At 42.8% G+C, this 19,393-nt stretch overlaps 1 protein-coding gene across 7 annotated transcripts; it reads right to left on the bottom strand.

Moving 5' to 3' along the window:
* Positions 1 to 1,137: 1,137 nt before the first annotated feature.
* Positions 1,138 to 18,131, bottom strand: atp10d (ATPase phospholipid transporting 10D). 7 transcript variants are annotated; one of them, XM_011619929.2, is made up of 24 exons: positions 17,886 to 18,129; positions 17,717 to 17,811; positions 16,033 to 16,368; positions 15,661 to 15,855; positions 11,817 to 12,021; positions 11,421 to 11,506; positions 10,690 to 10,796; positions 9,378 to 9,509; positions 9,164 to 9,276; positions 8,676 to 8,928; positions 8,206 to 8,420; positions 7,876 to 8,067; positions 6,421 to 7,033; positions 6,236 to 6,342; positions 5,890 to 6,016; positions 5,630 to 5,814; positions 4,884 to 5,172; positions 4,611 to 4,687; positions 4,312 to 4,437; positions 3,870 to 4,070; positions 2,950 to 3,030; positions 2,253 to 2,357; positions 1,960 to 2,147; positions 1,138 to 1,562 (listed from the first exon to the last, which is right to left on the bottom strand). In XM_011619929.2, exons 3-24 carry the CDS (start codon positions 16,314 to 16,316, stop codon positions 1,436 to 1,438), a joined length of 4,008 nt encoding a protein of 1,335 aa, XP_011618231.1. In that variant the 5' UTR covers positions 16,317 to 16,368; positions 17,717 to 17,811; positions 17,886 to 18,129; the 3' UTR covers positions 1,138 to 1,435. The 7 variants fall into 7 exon arrangements, 6 of the variants coding, with proteins under 6 accessions (XP_011618231.1, XP_011618230.1, XP_029682369.1 ...); XM_011619928.2 differs by having other exon boundaries at positions 17,717 to 18,129; XM_029826509.1 differs by lacking the exons at positions 17,717 to 17,811; positions 17,886 to 18,129 and adding an exon at positions 16,824 to 16,999.
* Positions 18,132 to 19,393: the final 1,262 nt, after the last annotated feature.

The raw sequence follows: 19,393 nt of genomic DNA, 5'->3' as shown, positions 1-19,393 counted from the left end.
GACGGCGATGGTTATGCAGCAGGAGACGCTCTTCCCTTTCCTGTTACTGCACCTGCGCCATCTGCACATTCCTGTCATTGTATTGTTTCATCAGTTCTGTGAATTATGTTTCTTTGATCAAGTCCTGTTTTTTGGCAAAGGTAATTGGCAGTTTTGGACTTTGAACTTTTGTGTTTCAGCCCTGTGTGAAGTCCATCTACACATCTTATTCAATTGTTCTGGGCATTCTTGTACATTTGTCATTAAATTAAACTCCATCGCCTTCAGTCCCACTAGTTGTGTTTCACCAGCGGTGGTCCTGCTATCCAGGTGCTGGTTCCTCCTTCCTTGTGCATTCCCATTTTTTTTTTAAAAGTACTGTGTGAGCTTTGGCCTTGATTATTTGGGAGTGAAATGATTTGCTTTCTTTTTCTGGGGGGGGGGCAGTGGATGTGGGCCAGTGGATGACGTGAGCACTTGGGCTGCACCAACCTGCTTCCTCACCACATCCCTCTTTTAGATGTTCCTATCCACCAGTGTTCCGCCTGGGGTCCAAGAAGTGAAAACGCACATCAATCACCTTAGTGAAGCTGAAGCCACCAGGCAGGGTAGCGGCCCCCACGCTTCACGCATGACGCTCATTTTGGAGCTAAATGTGACACAGAATTTTAAAGGTCCAAACAGAACAGAAAATCTCAACAATACTTTAAAACAGGGGTAAACCGAGATGGTCGCGGCGTGCTGGCTCGGTCAAAAGTTTGCTCCATTAATGTTGTCAATCATGAACTCTTACTCGCTTTGTTAAAAGTGCTGGAGCACCGACTGACAAAGACAAACACACCAAGGGAACATCTGAACCCAAGACATTCAGTCAGGAGAAAACAAACATCTCTCAGTAGCTTCATGATATAAAAGAGAATAACAGAACTGAAGTTGCAGCGCTTTGTTTCCATGCTAAATAGTCTCAACTTTGATTGTATTAAGAGACGTTTTAAAAACATTGCATCAATGGGGTACCTCATGGGGTCTAACCCTCAACAAAACCCTCCTGGTTGGTTTGACTGTTGCAGATGTGCTGCTGGAAGAGCTGCTCCTTTTGGACAATTCAACAGGAATCTGCAGGTTATTCAACACTTGGAAACATACCGACACAAGTGATATGTTGTGTACAAGTCCTGAACAGAGTGTAGAATATGTTTTTATTAAGAACTCCTTTAAAAATGTTAATCTTAAAATAGTTTTACATGATTGGTTTCATTCATTTCCAAACATTTGGCTTGGCCACACATGCTTCCCTATTCCACACACACAATTTTAAATAAGGTTTTTGTCTTTGTCCCAATTCCAGATGCGTCTTTGGAGACTTTTTCTATCTCGTCTCTGCTTGACTCTTGGTTGGGATTGCTTACACCACCGACGACCCCCTGGCCTCCAGCCGGATGGGATGCAGAGCCAATCATCTGCTGACTCCAACATTTTTCTCGTTCCACTGTTGAATTCTTTGGCGGTAGTTGTCAACTTCCACTTCCTTATTTTGAGCAGCATTTGGGTGTAAAGTGTTGTACAGAGCTCGACACAATATCCTGCAGGAGGGCAGGTGGACAACGACACAATATTAAAATCATATATATTGACATATACCTGTCCACATTGCTCACTTTAGCTACACTACATACATTTACAGGTGCAAGAGATCCCAAGTAAGGTCAAAGCTTGCTCGTTTGAGGTTCCTTTTTCCAGATGGAAAAATATTCTTACTGGCTTTCACTGTCACACAGGGTGTCATGGGACCTGTCCCCTCACCAATATTCGCTAGCTGCAACAGGATGCTCTCCCAGCTCTGTTACTGTTCTGCCCTACTGGGTTCCGACTAGATTGGACTAGGATCAGACATCAAGGCCTTGACTAGTGAGATGAGCTGAGCTGTGAACTACACATGGCTGCTGCTCATGTGCGCCGTGTTATTTTAGGTGTGTGTACCTGGGGATGAGTGCAGTGACCGTGGTGAGGATGCAGATGATGTAAAACATGGGCTGAGACATCTGCAGGGTTTCCACCCCCAGAGGGTTGGTTGGGGGACTGCAGGTCACGCAGAACAGACTGAAGAGCAGCACAAATCCAAAGTACGACACAAAACTGAGCAGCAACACCAACACATGAATCCATGTCTGCAAAACAAGACGCAGACAGGAAGAGTCAGCCAAGCAAACCTGTAGAAGAAGCTAGAGGTGAAAGCTGGTTTCAGCCGCTGACGCAGCGAAGGTTTGTCTCACCAGAGTGTGACTTTCTAAAACTTGATGCAACAGGATGATGAGGAGAGCTGAGGAGTTGATGGGAGAACCAAAGGACAGTACGGAGACATCTGATCCAGCCAGAGCCTGATGCAAACAACAGTAAACTGTGAGAATAGCACCACAATGTGAGTGCGTACATACTGTACAATAGCAATATGGCAAACTTGTGACAATTGATATATATTCTACATTAACAATTGAAGAACAATTTATTGCCCAAACAGTAACTTATTCCAGCATGCCACACCTGAATTCAGGGAGCTCCTTACACTGACCCAGTCTTTCATAAAGTTAGGAGCAGCCTGCATGGAAATGCACTGGATTTATACACCTGTGGCCAAGGAAGTGAGTGCAGCACACCTGTGTTCAAATATCTGGACCGCTGTCCCAAGATTTTGGGAAAAATACTGTATTTATTTATATTTGTGTTTATTCAACTAAAAGACGTAAAATCATTTTGTTATTAGTGGGTAAAAGACAGATGTACACTGATGCCACTGCAGATGGTACCAGTGTTGTGATTTGAGATGGTTTCTTTTCATTATGACTGTTACTACAGCACAATTTAGTGGAAACCTCCAATGGCGCACCACTTATTTCCCAGTCCTGTGAGGACACAGGTGTATAACTCATTTGGCCAACTCCTATATTATTAAATGTGACTGTGAGTACTTACAAAATAAGGTACGAAGAAACACACTATGCTTTGGTAAAAGGCATCAAGGACTGTGATCCAGAACATGGAAGGAACAGAGACCTGCAGGAGAAACACCTCTACCATATTAGTCACGTACACACGTAACTGATGCTAATTCAATGCTCTGATACGAAGTGTACTGTTTAACAAAGCCAAAATCAAGTCAAAGGCAACAGCAGAACATGGCACAGCATATGAATGGAGAAGCGTTAGCCTCCCATTCCTCCCAACTAAAAACCTCCAGGCTGAGCAGTGCAGCACCCTAACCCTGGAACACTATTGTAGGAATCTCAATACGATAAGATGGAGAAATTTGCTCCCAATTGTGGCAAAATGACCAAATAATAATTTTTTTTTTCAAAAAATCCCAAATGTCACCAATACCATTGATATTTGAGTGGAAAGAGACCCCAATTGAAAAGAATAATAAACTACGGTGTACTTTAGCAATCAGCGTGACTATATTAAATCTAGTCACGCTGATCGCTGAAGTAACTGTAGCTCCAGTTAGTCTGTCAGCTGGTTAACGGTCCTGTGTTCTGTGGCATGGAATATAATAACCGTAACCATAGCACCATAGCTGAGCTCAGAAGAAGGAAATCAAGCAATTTTGTCTTTAACCCAAGCTTGACATTTGGCTTCATAGATCCTCTATGTGTAGCGATGCGCCATTGGTGTGGTCATAGTACAACATTTACCACGGTTTAACAAATGTAGCATAATCATGGTGGCTGCATTTGGTTTCACATGACAGAAGCCAAACACTGTTGCTAGACAATAGACCCAAATGTGGGGCAGCTAGAGAACAATGTGATGACACTTATAGGAGTAGTACTTATAGTACAAAGTGATTCAATAAATACTCGATGAATGCAACCTGCTGCTATGTCCTCAGTCACCTTGTACTTTTCTACAGCTCTGTAGAGCTCAGGCAGCTTTAGCAGAGTCTCTGCAGGGATGTCCTGGTCCAGGATGCTGTAGATGAGAGGCGGGGCAGATGTGAAGACCAAGTTGAACAGAATGAGCACCCATGAGTTGCTCATGACGCTCCCTGAGAAACCGCAGAAGAACTGATACCAGAACAGCAGATTGACAAACATCTGCAGACAGATACAGAATTAATTGTAGATTCAGACTTAAAATGGGATTTGAAGATGAATATTATCCTTTTCTTGACCGCTATATCCCTTCCAGAGTCATGGGGAGGGTGCTGGGATCTCTCCCAGCATCCACAACTGAATGTGTCGCCAGCTCATTGCTCTTTTCTTTATAGAGTATATATTTCCTTGCTTTTTAATGTAAGCCACACATTACACAGTCCATAGGTGAGAAGAGCCTCACCACGTTCTTGTAGATAAAGTAGAGGATCATGTTGGCAAGACGTGAGTAGCACCAATGACCATGTACCAGCAGCAGCTTCCTGAGATGTTTAAACCTGGAAATGGCAAAGTCGCTGGACATCACAGCCTAGGGAATAAAGAGAAGCATGTCGAGCACAAACGTGTGCATAAAGGTTCATTCTGTATAACGGTTACGTTCAAGTGACTCCATGATACTGAATTCTATTACTGAGAACACAACTATGAAGCAAGGTTGCACCTTTAGAAGTGTACCTACAGTGTTGTTGCTTGATGAATTACCTGCATCCCCTCTTGACCACATATCCCAATGCCCACATTAGCCACTTGAATCATGCTCACATCGTTGGCTCCATCACCTTATGTGACAAAACAACAGTGAAACACATTCCTGTTCAAGGAAGGTGGTTTAAGTAAACACGGTCAAAGTTTCAAGTCCTAAAAGTTTTCCTGATCTTTCATCAACATTTATCAAATTATTAATACACCGCCATGAAATAAAAGTAAAATCTATAAAAACACCACTGGGTTTCCCATGAGAACCAATTTACTCACCCACAGCCAAGGTCATGACCCCCAGTTTGTCCCTGATGAAACGCACCACCTGGCTCTTCTGAAGGGGCGTGGATCGGCAGCAAATGACAGCTTTGCAGCCACAGCTGAGCTCCAGCAAGTCGTCCTTCAGCTCCTCCTGCAGGGCCCAGTCCAGTGTACTGCCATCTACAACCAGGACAAATGCCGGGGACAAATCCTTGTGACACTCTGCTGTACTTCCTTCGGTGTAGCCGACAGCTCCATGCTGCACTTTCAACTTCAGCTCCTCTAGTAAAGCTGCACAGGCATCCTTTTAGTAAAAAAAAAAAAAGAGAAAAAAAAGAAAAATAGATGCAGTGTGACGTGATGCCAACCCACCCAAGAAGTGAACCAGGGACCTCCTAAAACATCAAGGTAAGAGCCTCAGCATGAGGCTGACAACTCTACCGAGGGAAGACTTATGATTATTATATTTGCCATCATCATTACTATAAATAACTTGTTAGTTTAGCTTTCTCAGTATTAATTCAATTGAACCTCGAGCCAAGACCTAGAGGACAGGAGTGACCTATTGCAGATCTTGTGTCTCAAAGAGTGAGCATCTGTGATTTTTTATTTGTGTTCAAGTCATAGAAAAGATGAGGATAGTGGAAGGTGAAAGGCCCCAGCCATCCCACTCCTCCCCACCAACACACCTGCGATGCTTTTGGTGGGCCGGTGAGTCAGTCGTCACCTGCCCATCCCCCACAGCTGACATCAGCACTTACCTTGCTGTCACAATTCACTGTTAGCAGCTGGTCAATGGGACGCAGTAGTTTGGAGGCATAAGCAATGTTGATGGCTGTCTCCATCTTATCTCCTGTAAGGACCCACAGCTTGATCCCAGCTCTCTGGAGAGCTTCTATGGTCTCTGGAACCTCTTCCTGTAGTCTGTCCAGTATCCCCGTGGTGCCTGAATGTAAGCAAACGACCCTCTGAGGCTTCTGTCACAGTTCAAACATAAAACTCCAGAATGCAGCTGTCCTACCCAGCAGGGTCAGGTTGGTCTCTAGGCTCTTGGCTGAGTCCTGTAGCAACTCCTCTTGGTTTTCTATGCTGCTCTCAGCCAACAGATGTCTCTTCAACCACTGCTCATACTCACGTTCCTCTAGAACCTGGGATAGTTTATCAACTTTGATTAGTTTTTAATTATGACGATTAATACATTAATTATGTTACCTATTTTCTTTGATTATTTGGAAGTTTGGTCAAATGTGGCTGGTTTACATGTCAGAAAAGTATTGATGCAACCATTGAAACTAAAAATCCCATTATAATTATAAAGCATTAAAACATGCGATGAAAACATGTGGACCTCAAATCTGAAGAGTTACCTTTTTAGCAATGCAGAGTGTACGCAGTCCATCTCTGGCATAACTATCTAAATGCTTTTGGGTTTGTTCCCGGATATGATGGTGGACCTCCTGATCCTGACTTAAATCTGGACAAAAAAGAGAACACAGAACACTACTGACACACAGAAGCTCACCATATATCTCCAATGAATCCAGAATCTTACCTTTCGGGTTCTCACTCAGGTCCATGATGACCGAATCTGCTCCCTTGGTGTAAACCACCACCTGTCCTGACAGCGGGTGGCGGACAACCACTGACATTCTCCTGCGATTGGAGTCAAAGGGCAGAATGTGGAGCAGTTGAACCACCACAGAACCAATTCCAGGGAGGTCTACCAGCACATGGTCCGCCGATCGGCCCCTCAGCGTAAAGCCATACACATGGGCAGCATGGACCAGAGCTGCTTCATCGGGGCTTTCTGCCTCATAAAGGAGCTCATTGTCGTCCACCACTTCCTGTCTAGTGCCTTCAGGATTGATCTTTTTACCCTTCCCCTCTTCTGTCTCTCCATCATCTCTTCTATCTCCTCCACATTTTAAGTCTTTCTGGGCCCACCCATCAGCTGATTGCTGGTCTTCACATGGGCTTGCTTGGGATCTATCTGCAGTGTAATCAGATGGTGTGGAGAGGGGGAAGGAGCCTGTCCTTCCCAGAGAAAACAATCTGGTGGCAAAACTGCGAGGGCTGCCTCTAACACCAGGGGGGTAGATAGACGAGAATGGAGGGAAGCCGAGGTGCTGCAACACGAACCTTCGAGGAGTTTGGGTTTCAGGAACCTGCCAACAGGACATCCAGGATCAGTCAGGAGTGCATGGACCAAAACAGATCCTTGGTCTCCTGCATTCTCAATATTTGAACACGTTTCCCTGCTCCACACCCAGCATTTGCTAGACGAGTCAATAGTATTTGAGTTATAATCTCACTATCACACTTCAGCGTTGTTTCTAGTGTTTGCTGGATTGAATCATTTTAAATGAATATCGCACTTACAGTATTTACAGCCAAGAAAGTGCACTGACATGGATGTATGACCCAGGAAGCATTCAGAGAAGATGACTTTTGTATTAGTGATTAACCATCAGTTCCATTTCAGTTTGTGTCAGCTGCGTCAATCTAGTCTGCAACAGTCTTAATACTTGTTTCAGGCTACTGTGTAATGGCAAGAAAGATAAATATGACTTCAGAAGTGCACATTATCTCTCAAAGATGATCATATCGCTATGTAGATGCAACTGACAAGCTTGTCATAAAATAAAAATGAAAACATTGGAAAATGTTATACATCATTAGGCCATCCTTGAGGAACCTTAACCAAAAAAACAAGTCTGTCCTAAATTATTCAGTAATGGGAACGTTTTATGCATCATAGAGCTGTATCATTTCATGCAAAAAAGGATCTTGATAACTATAATTATGTCGCAACATCTTGGCACAATGACGAGTTTTTGAGCTGCTTTAATGGCCATAAAGTTCCAGAATAAACTTGATATTAGTTTCCTTTCGCATGGATGTAGATATGATGACAACATCAATCTCTGTCATCTAACTGTGTCAACAAATGCTGCACGAGGACCCTTCTAATGGGAATGTGCATTTTCCCTATCCCGAACAAACTCACCACATGTTGTGACTGGTAGGGTGAAGAGACCACAACGCTGTTGCAGATGGACAGAGCCAAAAAGAAGTCAGTTACGTAGACCAGCTCCATGTTGGACAGAGACGCACCAAAACCATCCTTTGGTGTCAGTGCAGTAGACTGAAGCCAGCTCAGCTTACGGAGCAGCTCAGGGTCTGGCAGCACCTCCTTTGCCTGGAGAGTTAAAAGAGGAAGAAGAGTTTCTCCATCAGGACTAATTTAGGCTTTACGGCTATCGAGCATTTAGGGAACACAAGGCCCAGACAATCTTTAGGACAGAAATTTAAAAAAAAGTAAAAGAGAGAGTCTTACCACACGGCTGCTGAAGGCACTGGTTCTGGCCTGGACGGGACTTGGCAGCTGCTCATCATCATCATCTGACTCTGCTCCAAGTGTGTTTAGAGACAGAGAGCTTTGGTTGCAGCTGAGTGAGCGACAACTCAGAGACTTTCTGCTGCATCGTGATCTCAGAGTTGTGGAGCAACCCACCAGCTCACTCTGGTCCTCATACACATCCAACCTGCGAGCTGACACCAAGAAAACAGGACTTGAAAATGGAACTGGGCTAGACGGGAAACTTAAAGCAACAACAAACACGTTCACAAGTTCAATGACACCAAATTGTGCTACAGATGTGCTAACTCCAACAGTGAGTAAATTTATTACCATCTGCATGCACACTTTGTCTCTGCTTTTGAGACAAAAATGAAGAGGTGCTGAAACCTTCACATGGTGATGTTTAAAAGACCTTAGTAAAATATGCCTCCATCAGCAGTTCTCACCATTGTCCTCATGAGGATAATCAACGCCATAGATACTGCAGCGGCTGAACACCATTTTGTTCTCCGTTAGTGTTCCAGTCTTATCAGAAAACAGGTACTGGATCTGACCGAGATCCTCAGTGATGTTGAGAGCCCGGCACTGAATACTGGCGTCTAGCTGCTCATTGTACAGGTCTTGGTCATTGTGGATGAAGTAGATCTGCCCCAGTTTCACAATCTCAATGGACACATAGAGAGAGATGGGGATCAGCACCTGATGGACAGAAGTAAAGGACTGAGTACAGCTTCTAAAACTGGTAATGACATCACACATCTTCATTAGAAATTCCTGCTTTTGAAGACATACAGTCCTGCATACAGCGTGCTTGGGACAACTCATCTGTCCACTTGATTCCACTGCTTAAACACTCAAAGTCTATCAGTTATCAGCAGGTCACGTTTCGTTGTGTGAATAGTCATGTTGTCCAGTTTGGATGATTAAATTTTACCTGAAGTACAATGATCATGGTCCAGAACACATGAAAGCCAGCGAGGGCAGGTGATGTGTCCAAGCTGGTCTCGAACAGAGGTTGATTTAGGTTCCGCACCCAGAGTCCATGACCTGGTAAACAGTGACAGCAGAACAAGACCTCTGAATAGCTCCCCGTTCAGATTCTAATGGAGCTAATGCTGTGTGCTGTGTCATTTGCTGATGGTGCCAACCTATAGCAGAAGTCAAACACATGACGATGAGAAGGACAACACACCACAGAATATCAGTGTTCAGGCGCCGCTCCAACAAACTGCACTTGCATCTCGGCCCACTGTTGTTCATCATAGCTTTGGTTTCATGGCCTTGATCAGACAAAACAAGAAGGGCAGCTCAGAACAGAACGTCATCATCTCAAAGACGTACATCTGTTACAAATATGTCGTTATCATTCAGGGGGGCTGGTAGCTCCGTCTGTTGGGAAATGGGTTGAGAAGCATAGGGGTCTTGGTTCAAACCCAGACAAAATATGGAAGATGTTCTGGTAATAGAGGAAAGCGCCAGAAGATCTTAAGAGCACGGCCGACGTACCCTTGTGCAAGGTACCGAACTAGCAATGAACTGGCAACTCAGCCAGAGCTATACGCTACCTTTGCCCATATGTGCGCCCTCCCCGTGAGCTCGAAAGGGATAAAGCGGTTAAGAAGACGGGAAGAGAGGTTATCATCCATACAGGTCATATTGATCCATTGAGATCTACCAAAGAGTCAATTGGACGGTTGAAAGCAGCTGCCCCCCCGCTGTGGAACCAGCTCCCTGTCCAGGTACGGGAGGCTGACTCCATCTCTACTTTTAAGATCAGACTTAAAACCTACCTCTTTGAAAAAGCTTATTGTTACTAATTCTGTAGTTGCAGTTACTATTAAAGACAAACAAATTATCATACTTAGGGGGTCGTCTAATCATTAGGTCACATCTTAGTTATGCTGCTTTTGGCCGAGGCTGCCGGGGTCCAGAAACATGATCAGCTGACAGGCCTCTGTCACCACACTGGGTCATGGTTTCTCTTGGTTCACCAAGTAGACTAGTGATGTTATTTCTTTTATAGTTTTTTTTTGCTCCCCCCCCCCCCTTCTGTATACATCTACAGGTATCTCCTTCATAGCTGTATGCTGACCTACTGACCCACTCAACCGGCAGTTTATTTTAATTAATATAATGTATCTCTATGTTCTGCCTATTCACTCCTCTACCTGTCCTCTCCCTTCTCCACTCTCTCTCTACACAGCCCGCCATCAGCAGGAGGGTCCCCCTATATGAGCCTGGTCCTGCTCAAGGTTTCTTCCTGTTAAAGGGGAGTTTTTCCTTGCCACTGTTGTTTGTTGGGGGTCACGCCCTAATATTCTGTAAAGCGCCTAGAAACAATTATGATTCTAACAGATGCTATATAAATAAAGATTGATTGATTGGAAAACAGAAGGCAGTTTCAACAGTTTCGTGGCTGGAAATACACCAGAAAAATTGGAAACGATTCAGGGCACTTACCTGCATAAATCACAATGCCCACAACATTCTCAGTATTGCGGATGGTGCAGCTCCTCAGCAAAAGATTGCCATTATGTAGGCCAACACGACGGCCATCTGGGTGCTCTCTGTGGCAACAGTATGCAAATCAAATCCACATATTAGTAACACGAATGATGCAACAGCACAGTGTGTTCCAATCTTCACATGAAAAATGTGGATCTTTTCTTCCTTTATTGTTTTTACACATTAACTCATGGATATAATTTGGGTTTGGGTGTCAAAGTTTACAACATAAACTTCTTTCATGTCAGAGTAGTTAAGCCAATTAAAAATAAATACAGTGTATAATCAGTTTCACATAATTTATTTAATAAATATTCACCCTTTTGAAGTGACTGACCTACTTTAGCTTTTTCAGCTTGGAGACATAATGAATGTTAAACTTAAACTGGTTTGCAGAGAAGAATCAAGATGGGGACACATCCAAACAGACCAAGTGCTGCTATTGCAGACAAAGATGCATCAACAAAACACTGACTTTATGAGGTTAATATTGATGGAAATAATTTTGTCAAAAAAGGATTTTGTCAAAATCTGTTTTCACTTTGGCATGAAAGAAGCTTTCTTGTAAATTACAGTTGAAGAAAAAAAAAAAGCCAAAGTATATTGGTCTGTGATTTTATATCTAAAAATGAAATGGGGAAGCCATTTCCATAGGCACTGGTTCATCAATTTAAGAGGAAACGTACATGTAACCCCTGAAGCTGCTGAGGTCATGGTTGGGTTTCTCACATTCAATCCTGCTGTGGAAGCTGTCAAGATTCATGCTATCTCCCTGGACACAGAAAGAAATCTATTCACACTTGGGACCACAGGTATCCAATATGTCTAGTATAGTGTATCCTAGACAGATAGGACACTCTCTTTGTGTGTGTGTGTGTGTGTGTGTGTGTGAGAGAGAGAGAGAACTGAATTGTGAGTCCAGAATGTCAATCTTTATCACAACCCTGGGTTCTCATTAGCTGGAAGCCAAACTCATCAAAATTCCAAAAATACCACAGCTGAGTGTGAATTCTTTCCTCAAATGGCCAAAGCAGTGAAACCATATGTAAATGAACTTTCCATACGATCACCTCATACATTACCTGAACTTGCAGGTCTAAGACCACCTGTTTTTGTTTCAGGTTGGTCTCTCCATCCAAGTTGGCAGTTTCAATGTAACAGACCCCACGAGGGTCAGAGGAATGAAGTAGGAGCATATCAGCAGGAATGATTTCATTACAGGACAATTGGACAAAGTCTCCGACGCGCACATCTTTCCAGCACTGCTTGACATAGGCCTTCTCCTTACTGTGGAACAATGTTGGTAGACAGAGAAGAGACAGTCAGAAGTGACAAGTGGATTGGGATTTGATGAAAGTCTGACGCTGTGAGACCTACAAGATCGTCCACCTACCTACCTACTGTTTAAATAATGCTGTCTTCAGAGCTGTATCAATGTCCAAAAACAAAAGGGAAATTAAATTACGGCTTCAATTAAATGATCTAAAATGCTTCACTTAGCATTGGGGAGTTGCTATAGACCACCCTCAGCCAGACCAGAAGCACTCTTCTCTCTCTCAAACTAACAATGGAAGGCAGATAGCTATTCCACAGCCCTTTACAAATTATATATGTCTCTGTTATCATAAATCTCAGGCTTTTAAATAAGTCCACATTAATGGATCTTATGTTGAATGACAAGCCCTTTAAGTCAAATCTTCTGATGTTTGTGATCATTGTGCTGCTCCTGTTATTGCTGTTATGCAAAGCTGCCAACAAGCTTCATGTTCTGACTCTCCTAACAAGAAAACCAAAATCAGATACGTGACCTGCTGATAACTACCATCTTAATATCCAACATAATTTTGGAAACCGATCAAAGCTTTATCCCGACCCAAGTCAACGTCAGGCTTGCAAGGAAGTATTATCATTAACTCAGGGGCAAATGAGACCAAGGAGAGATTGGTATACATTTAGAAGAACATTATTTCACCAGATTCTGCTTTTGATATATACCCTGCTGCATGTGTCCCCAAATTTAAATGATAAGGGAGGGTACAACGGAGAGACAAAAACCAAGGAGTCCTAACATTAAGGTTCTGCTTTATGACAAGGTTCCCTTAACTGTAAACCACAAGAAACACTTCCTCTAAATCAACCGAGCGCCGTGCCAGTGATTAAAAGTAAATGAACACATCAGACATGATAAGCAGGTCCAACAAACTTCTATAAGTGAAAATAATTTACTTTTCCCACATATTAAAGTTTCCAAGGTCTTTAAAAACATTACAATGTTTGTGAATGTTGGAAAAAGGTGGAAAAGGAAAAAATCCTGTCACTGATGAGGAATGGTCACATAAGAGTTAATTATTAAAGCCAGGGCAGTGTAAAAGGCTGTCAGTTCCAACGGCAATCACATCATCACATTTTCCATTTAGCAAATATTAGTCTGAAAAAGTTTATATTCAAATAAAAAACTGCTCGAGAAATGATACCATCTCAAAATTTCCGATTGGGAATTCCTTATCCCACATAATAGATTTGTTAGACCGTTGTTTTCTTTAATCATCTAATTTTCATCAGCAGCATCATATTTTAATTGGGACTTTATTTCATGGTAATGGTATAAACCAATTAATTATCATCAAATATTTTTTCCACACACTTCTCCCTACACTAGGAAGTTGGTGTTTATTTCCAGAGAATATTTTCACCAACAGCTACTAGCCAAAGAACTGAACTTCAGAAATGAAAAATAAGTCCAAGAATTTAACCTCTTTGAACAGGAAAACCTTTATTTACTTACCAGTCGAAGACATGGCAAGGAAGTCTGTTGATAGAAAAGTCAGACTTAAACCTCCGATAATCTTCCCAGATATCCTTGAGAGCGGTCGCTGTCAACACGAATAAGATCGGAACCAAGGCAATCTCTGCCTGAAAGGCCTCCACCACAGGAACAAAATTTAGGGCGGCAATTAAGATAAAGTAGATGTTAGCAATGCGGTGGAGTTGCTCAAACAGATTTTTGGGCAGAAAAGAGAGAAAGGAATACTTGGTGGTGTGGATTTTGTTGATTTTGTATGACTTCAACAGTTCACTCAGCTCCTGATTGTCTGTGAAGGAAGGCACCACCGTCCTCTTCTTACGAATACAATCCCTGCTCGAATCAAGATGGAGCAGGCTTTCGAAACACCTCATGATTGTATCTCTCTGGTGGATGTGGTGGCAGGTTTCCGTCTTTCTTCAAACTCCAACCTACGTGCAATCATTCTGCAGTGAGACATTTCATGTTGTGTCCATCCTTTTCCAAAATGGGATTGGTGTGTCTCGTTCCACGTCTTCCGTTGGCTCCGATAAAAGGAATAAACCCCCCAAGCTGGGACAAGTAGAGAGTTCCGTATCATGTGACCAATTCACCACGCCTCAGCAGTGTCATAAATATGGTCAAGGTTCAAGTTTTACAACCAGCTTATAAAAGGTCTAAAGAAAAAGGAAGTTCAATGAACAGTAGTAGGATCATGTTTAATAAATTAAATTCCACTGGCGAGGGCATCGGCATCACTGAAGGGTCACAAAAGCAACGCATTTCAAAAAACTCAAACCCGCCTTTTTCAAAACCCCAGAGCAGCAACGGCGTGGATTTCTTCATTCTACAAAATAAAGGCGATATCCATGTCCAAGAGCGAGGTGAAGACATTGAGCTGTGTAGCAGAGAAGAGAAGGAGCTGCACAGCGAGGCCATAAATGAGGTTTACCTGGAGGGCTCTGGCGGGTGCTCAGAGCCAGAAGACGGAAACACGATGCCCAGAAAAGCTAAATATAGCAAAGATGTCCCTTAAAATCCATAATGCCACTCCAAGTCTCTTGGAAATCTGCGGATACACCTCAGAGAAGAGGGACAGAAGATTTCTGAAATCGGGTTTGGGACCTCTCGGTGACCTGAGCGACAAAAGCCCTCCCAAGTCATCCAAACACGCCGTTGCAGGCACCAAATAGGTCCAGTTTCCAGAATTGCTCTCTCTCTCTGCATACATACACACCTTCCTTCTGTACTTTATTTCTATTATTCATTTTTGCACCTACCCCACATGAAAAAGGTCTAATTAATTAATTACTGATTGCTCTTTAGAAACATTTGTTGGTGTTCTGTTACTCTCTTAAATGAATGTGCTCAAGTCCTTTGAAAATTGCATCAGTCGTCACACCATCCCCTAAAACAACCAGACAGCACAGTGGGGCGACACCATGCACCCCAGAATGGATGCTGAAGTGTGGGTAAGAGTATGTGCGCGCCTACCCATTTGTCTATTTCTCATCTATCCATTTTTCTAATTTGTCTGTCCATCGATTCTGCTCTCGTCTATAATATACTGTCGTTTTTCCATATAGAGTTGCCATACATAACCATTCTTGTGTCGTCATCGAGGGGCAAATTGCAGTAAAGGTCCCAAGGCGCATCTGGCAGTCAGGCACCTTTGCAAATCGGCTGGTGTTGGCATCGCATTTTTCCCTCTGCGTAAGATGCAAGTCATAAAACTGACCACAGAAATGTTTAATGCACAGTTGTTAAAATGTGCAAGTTTTTTAATTAGTAGTGTTGTGGCGGGCACGCAACCCAGGAGGATTATGGGTTGGTGGCGTGTTCCATGCCCTTTAGTATTGGTTCATTCTGGTTTTGGTGTTTACAAAGAAAACTAACATAAACCGTGCCTGGAGTCATTCATCAGTCTGCCACAGTGTATGTTATTTTAGATAATGAAAATTAAAAATATATATTTTGCACTACAATTCCACTGGTGCATCTTCATAAACAAATGGATTCCTTCTTTTAACGCTCCTCAATTTTGAAACAATTATTCTATGGGGCTTAAAATAATTAATAACAATTAAGCACCGACTTAACAGGATTTTTTAAACCCCGCCCTCGAGTTAGAAGTGTGCACTCACATGCAGAACACTTTCACTTTGTTGTTGTTGACCTTCTTGTCAGACAAATAGCGCCTGTAATCTTCCAGGGCATCTTTGATGGCGATGACAACAAGAACCACCAGTATTGGGATCATCGTTATTTCCTTCTGGAAAGCTTCCACAGCTGGGACCCAGTTCAGTAAAGCCAAGAACACAAAGTAGAGATTAGCTGCCCTATTAAAAACAAACAGAAAAAGAACCCAAATAAGCATTGACTAAGCACACAAAGGGACCCTCTTCCCTGGTAATGACAATCACTAGCACTGTTGTGTCTAATAGTCATTTTAAACATCTCATTAAACTAGAGGCCGCTACCAAAATAAATAATTGAATGTGATTTGAAAGAATGACCTGTGAAACTGCTGAAACAGGTTCATCGGGATGAAAGTCAATAAGCTGTACTTGGTGGTGCGGATACCGTTGCCCTTGTAGTTTTTACTGCTGTTACTGTACTCCAGGAGTTGGGGTCTGTTGCGGCCATAAACGGTTCTCCGTTCAGCATTGCTCCCTCGCGAGCCTCGGCCATGGGATGGCCATGGGCTGGGGAGCCTCTCGGCTGCAGAGTACCAGCCACGTCTTGAATCGCCCTGCAACAGCTGCCGGCAGCGATACTGCACCCAGTGGAACCTCTCCATTGACTCAGACAAATGCTCCAGTTGAGCTGAGAAACTTCACAGTGTCTTCATCCTGCAGAAAAGAAAATTCAACATGTCGGTCTGGGACATTGATATACTGCTTGATATAAGTGAATACCAGTTAAAATACTCCAATCTAAACTGCTACATTCCTAGCAAAAGTGAGAAATGTAAAAAAAAAAAAAACTGTCGTATGACGCACTGTAGCAGTTTATTTTTTAATCCCATTCATTTCTAACCAAGAGCACAGAGAATTTCACAGAAATGGAGTCATCATTGATATATGTAGATGTGGGATATATGGTGCTGCTTGTGACATCTTCAGAGAATGTAAATAATAAGTGTGACTCAGGCAAATTATGCTAATCCTGATTCTGATTTGTCCACTTGATTTGTTAGCCTTTTATGTACCCAGAGAGATGTCTGGTGTAGACAGACTGAGTTACAATTATGTTTGGATCTTGGTTTGATAAGTGGAGCTGAGCTTTCCAGGATTTCTGTAGCTACCTGTCTGGCTGATTTGGTTCCTTGTGGAAGTTGTAGTATTCTGTTTCAGACGCCTCCTTCAATGTTTGACAGTGCTGTCAACAGAAATACAGGCATCTCTGCCCCCTCCTCTCCATTGGATGATCCGAGATTGACATCATTGCCTGAAGAGCTGGTATTCCCACTATTTCCCTCTTGCTTGCTCATATGTATGCTCTGTGCCTCTCCTCTCCCCCTCCTTCTCCTCTCCTCTCCTATTTCCCCTCCTCCTCCTTCTCCTCTCCTCTACCTCCCCTTCCCCTCTCCTCTCCTCTCCTACCTATCCTCCCCCTTCTCTCTCTTTACCCAGCCGGCCATCAGCAGGAGGGTCCCCCTACATGAGCCTGGTCCTGCTCAAGGTTTCTTCCTGTTAAAGGGGAGTTTTTCCTTGCCACTGTTGCTTGTCTGGGGTCAGGCCCTGGGATTCTGGAAAGCGCCTTGAAACAATTTTGATTGTATAAGACGCTATATAAATAAAGATTGATTGATTGATATGTCATATGTCATATGACAGTACTAAACTGCACCGGCCAAACCAAACACGTTTATTCCGCTTTCGTGTTTAACTGTGGTTCCTACGAGAACCTGTCAGTGTTTTGACTTAAGTCGACTTTGTGGACAACAAACGCTAATAACAACGCCGGTGTTAACGCAGCTAGCTAGCCTGTGGAGCGAAGACCCTATTGCCACGGGATAATAATGAGCACTGTCGTACGATTATTTCTGTAATACAAGAGTCCCCACGGTGCCTCTGCCTGGTGCAGAATGTGAAACTGTGGCCCTCCGGCTGTCACACCTTTAATTTCTGTCCTTCCTTAATGTATTCAAACAAATTACGGACATCGTAATTGCAACAGACGAGAGTCGTTAATCACCTGGAACATGGCGGGAGGCGTTGCCCTTTCTTACCGACTGCCGTCCATCATCGGTCCAGGTGAATTGACTGTTCTTGGCCGTATTTTCTTAATGTCTGGAAACGCAGAGCCATTGCAGTGGTTTCGAGCTACTTTTAAAAAACAAATAGAGATTCTGCTTCTTTCGTACCTTGACGACTTAGGTTCTGGCACTGCCTTTCCTGCCTTTTGAGTTAGCTGAAGGGCATTCGCATGTAGCAGATGGGAAATTAAACCTAAATAAACTTCTTTCCCATATTGCTCAACAATGAATAAATTATACTTTATGACCCAAGCAGGAAATTCGTTTCTGAAGGATGAATAAAGTTGCTTCTCGTTTGTATGTTCTGCTTCTGCTTGTTCTTCTTCTTCTGGTACTTGACAATCAACTTCTGAGCATTTTACTGCCACCTTCTGGACAGGCGGTGGAGCGGAATATCAGCTATCAGCTCTGTGAATATGTGTGTGTGTGTGTGTGTGAATGTATGTATGTATGTATGTGTGTATATATATATATATATATATATATATATATATATATACACACACACACACATACATACATACATACATGTCTATATACAGTATATATATATATACATGCACATACATACATACATACATACATGTCTATATATATATATATATATATATATATGTATACACACGCACACACACACAAATGTGTATGCATGTGTGTGTGTGTGTGTGTGTGTGTGTGTGTGTGTGTGTGTGTGCTTCATGCTTTAGACACAGGAAGAAGATTTGTTCTGTTTCTTGTGATCCACAGTGGTCACAATTTCCTCTTTCTTGTTTCTTTATTATGAAAAGTGTGCTATTTACTCAACTCTTCTCCCATGATGTGATGTGTTTTTCCTTTGGCTTATATGGTGTTCTCACATTTCACCCACATTCTTTTGTATATTAGAAAACTGTCGACCTTCAGGGTCCATTCGCACTGCAGGCTTTAGTGATCGTTTTACATTTATGTCTCGAATCCTATTTATTTATGTACTAGCTGTTGAGATTACATGTTTAAATGTGGTCTGCAGACTGCGGCTTGCATGGCTCAGGCTCCTGACCTGACTCACGTGCTCAGTTGAACAAAACCTTGCTTTTAGAAGTGACCATGTCGCTTCTCTGCAGCCTAGTTTTAAAAAGAGTATTGGGGCGCCCCCCAATACTCTTTTTAGAGCCATTGCAGTGGTTTCGACGGTAGTGTTGAAAAGAAAAGAGAATTCTCCACTGGTGTTGTCATGGTGACTCCTGTCTGTCGCTTCATGATTGGTCACAGAAACAGGATTTTAACCTCCTCGCAATTTTTTGCAACACGATTTGATTGATGACAAAAGTTTCGTTTCATTTTTTAGATTTTTATAAGACCTTTGGTCGGATGAGCATATTTAGAATAAAATTCTTAGTATTTTGGATTTGGTGCAACGTTTACTAACATATTCAATAGCATAATTAAAGCATGTGTGGTAACATGGAGCCCCAGTGAAAACTAAAGTGAAATATTTCGGTACTTGGCAGGGCAAGTTGCAGTTGCGGTCCCCTGGGTCCGTCTTACTTGTTTGATGTATTGAAGCGTAACTTTAGCGAGCTGTCCTATTCCAATTTGCCCATGAAAGAGTTCTATGACACTGTCCCCACATGCCA

This window comes from Takifugu rubripes, chromosome 2 (genome assembly GCF_901000725.2).
Source record: "Takifugu rubripes chromosome 2, fTakRub1.2, whole genome shotgun sequence".
Classification (NCBI taxonomy): Eukaryota; Metazoa; Chordata; class Actinopteri; order Tetraodontiformes; family Tetraodontidae; genus Takifugu; species Takifugu rubripes.
Note: the sequence above shows the minus strand (reverse complement) of the source record. Positions and strands in the feature narration are given on the sequence as shown.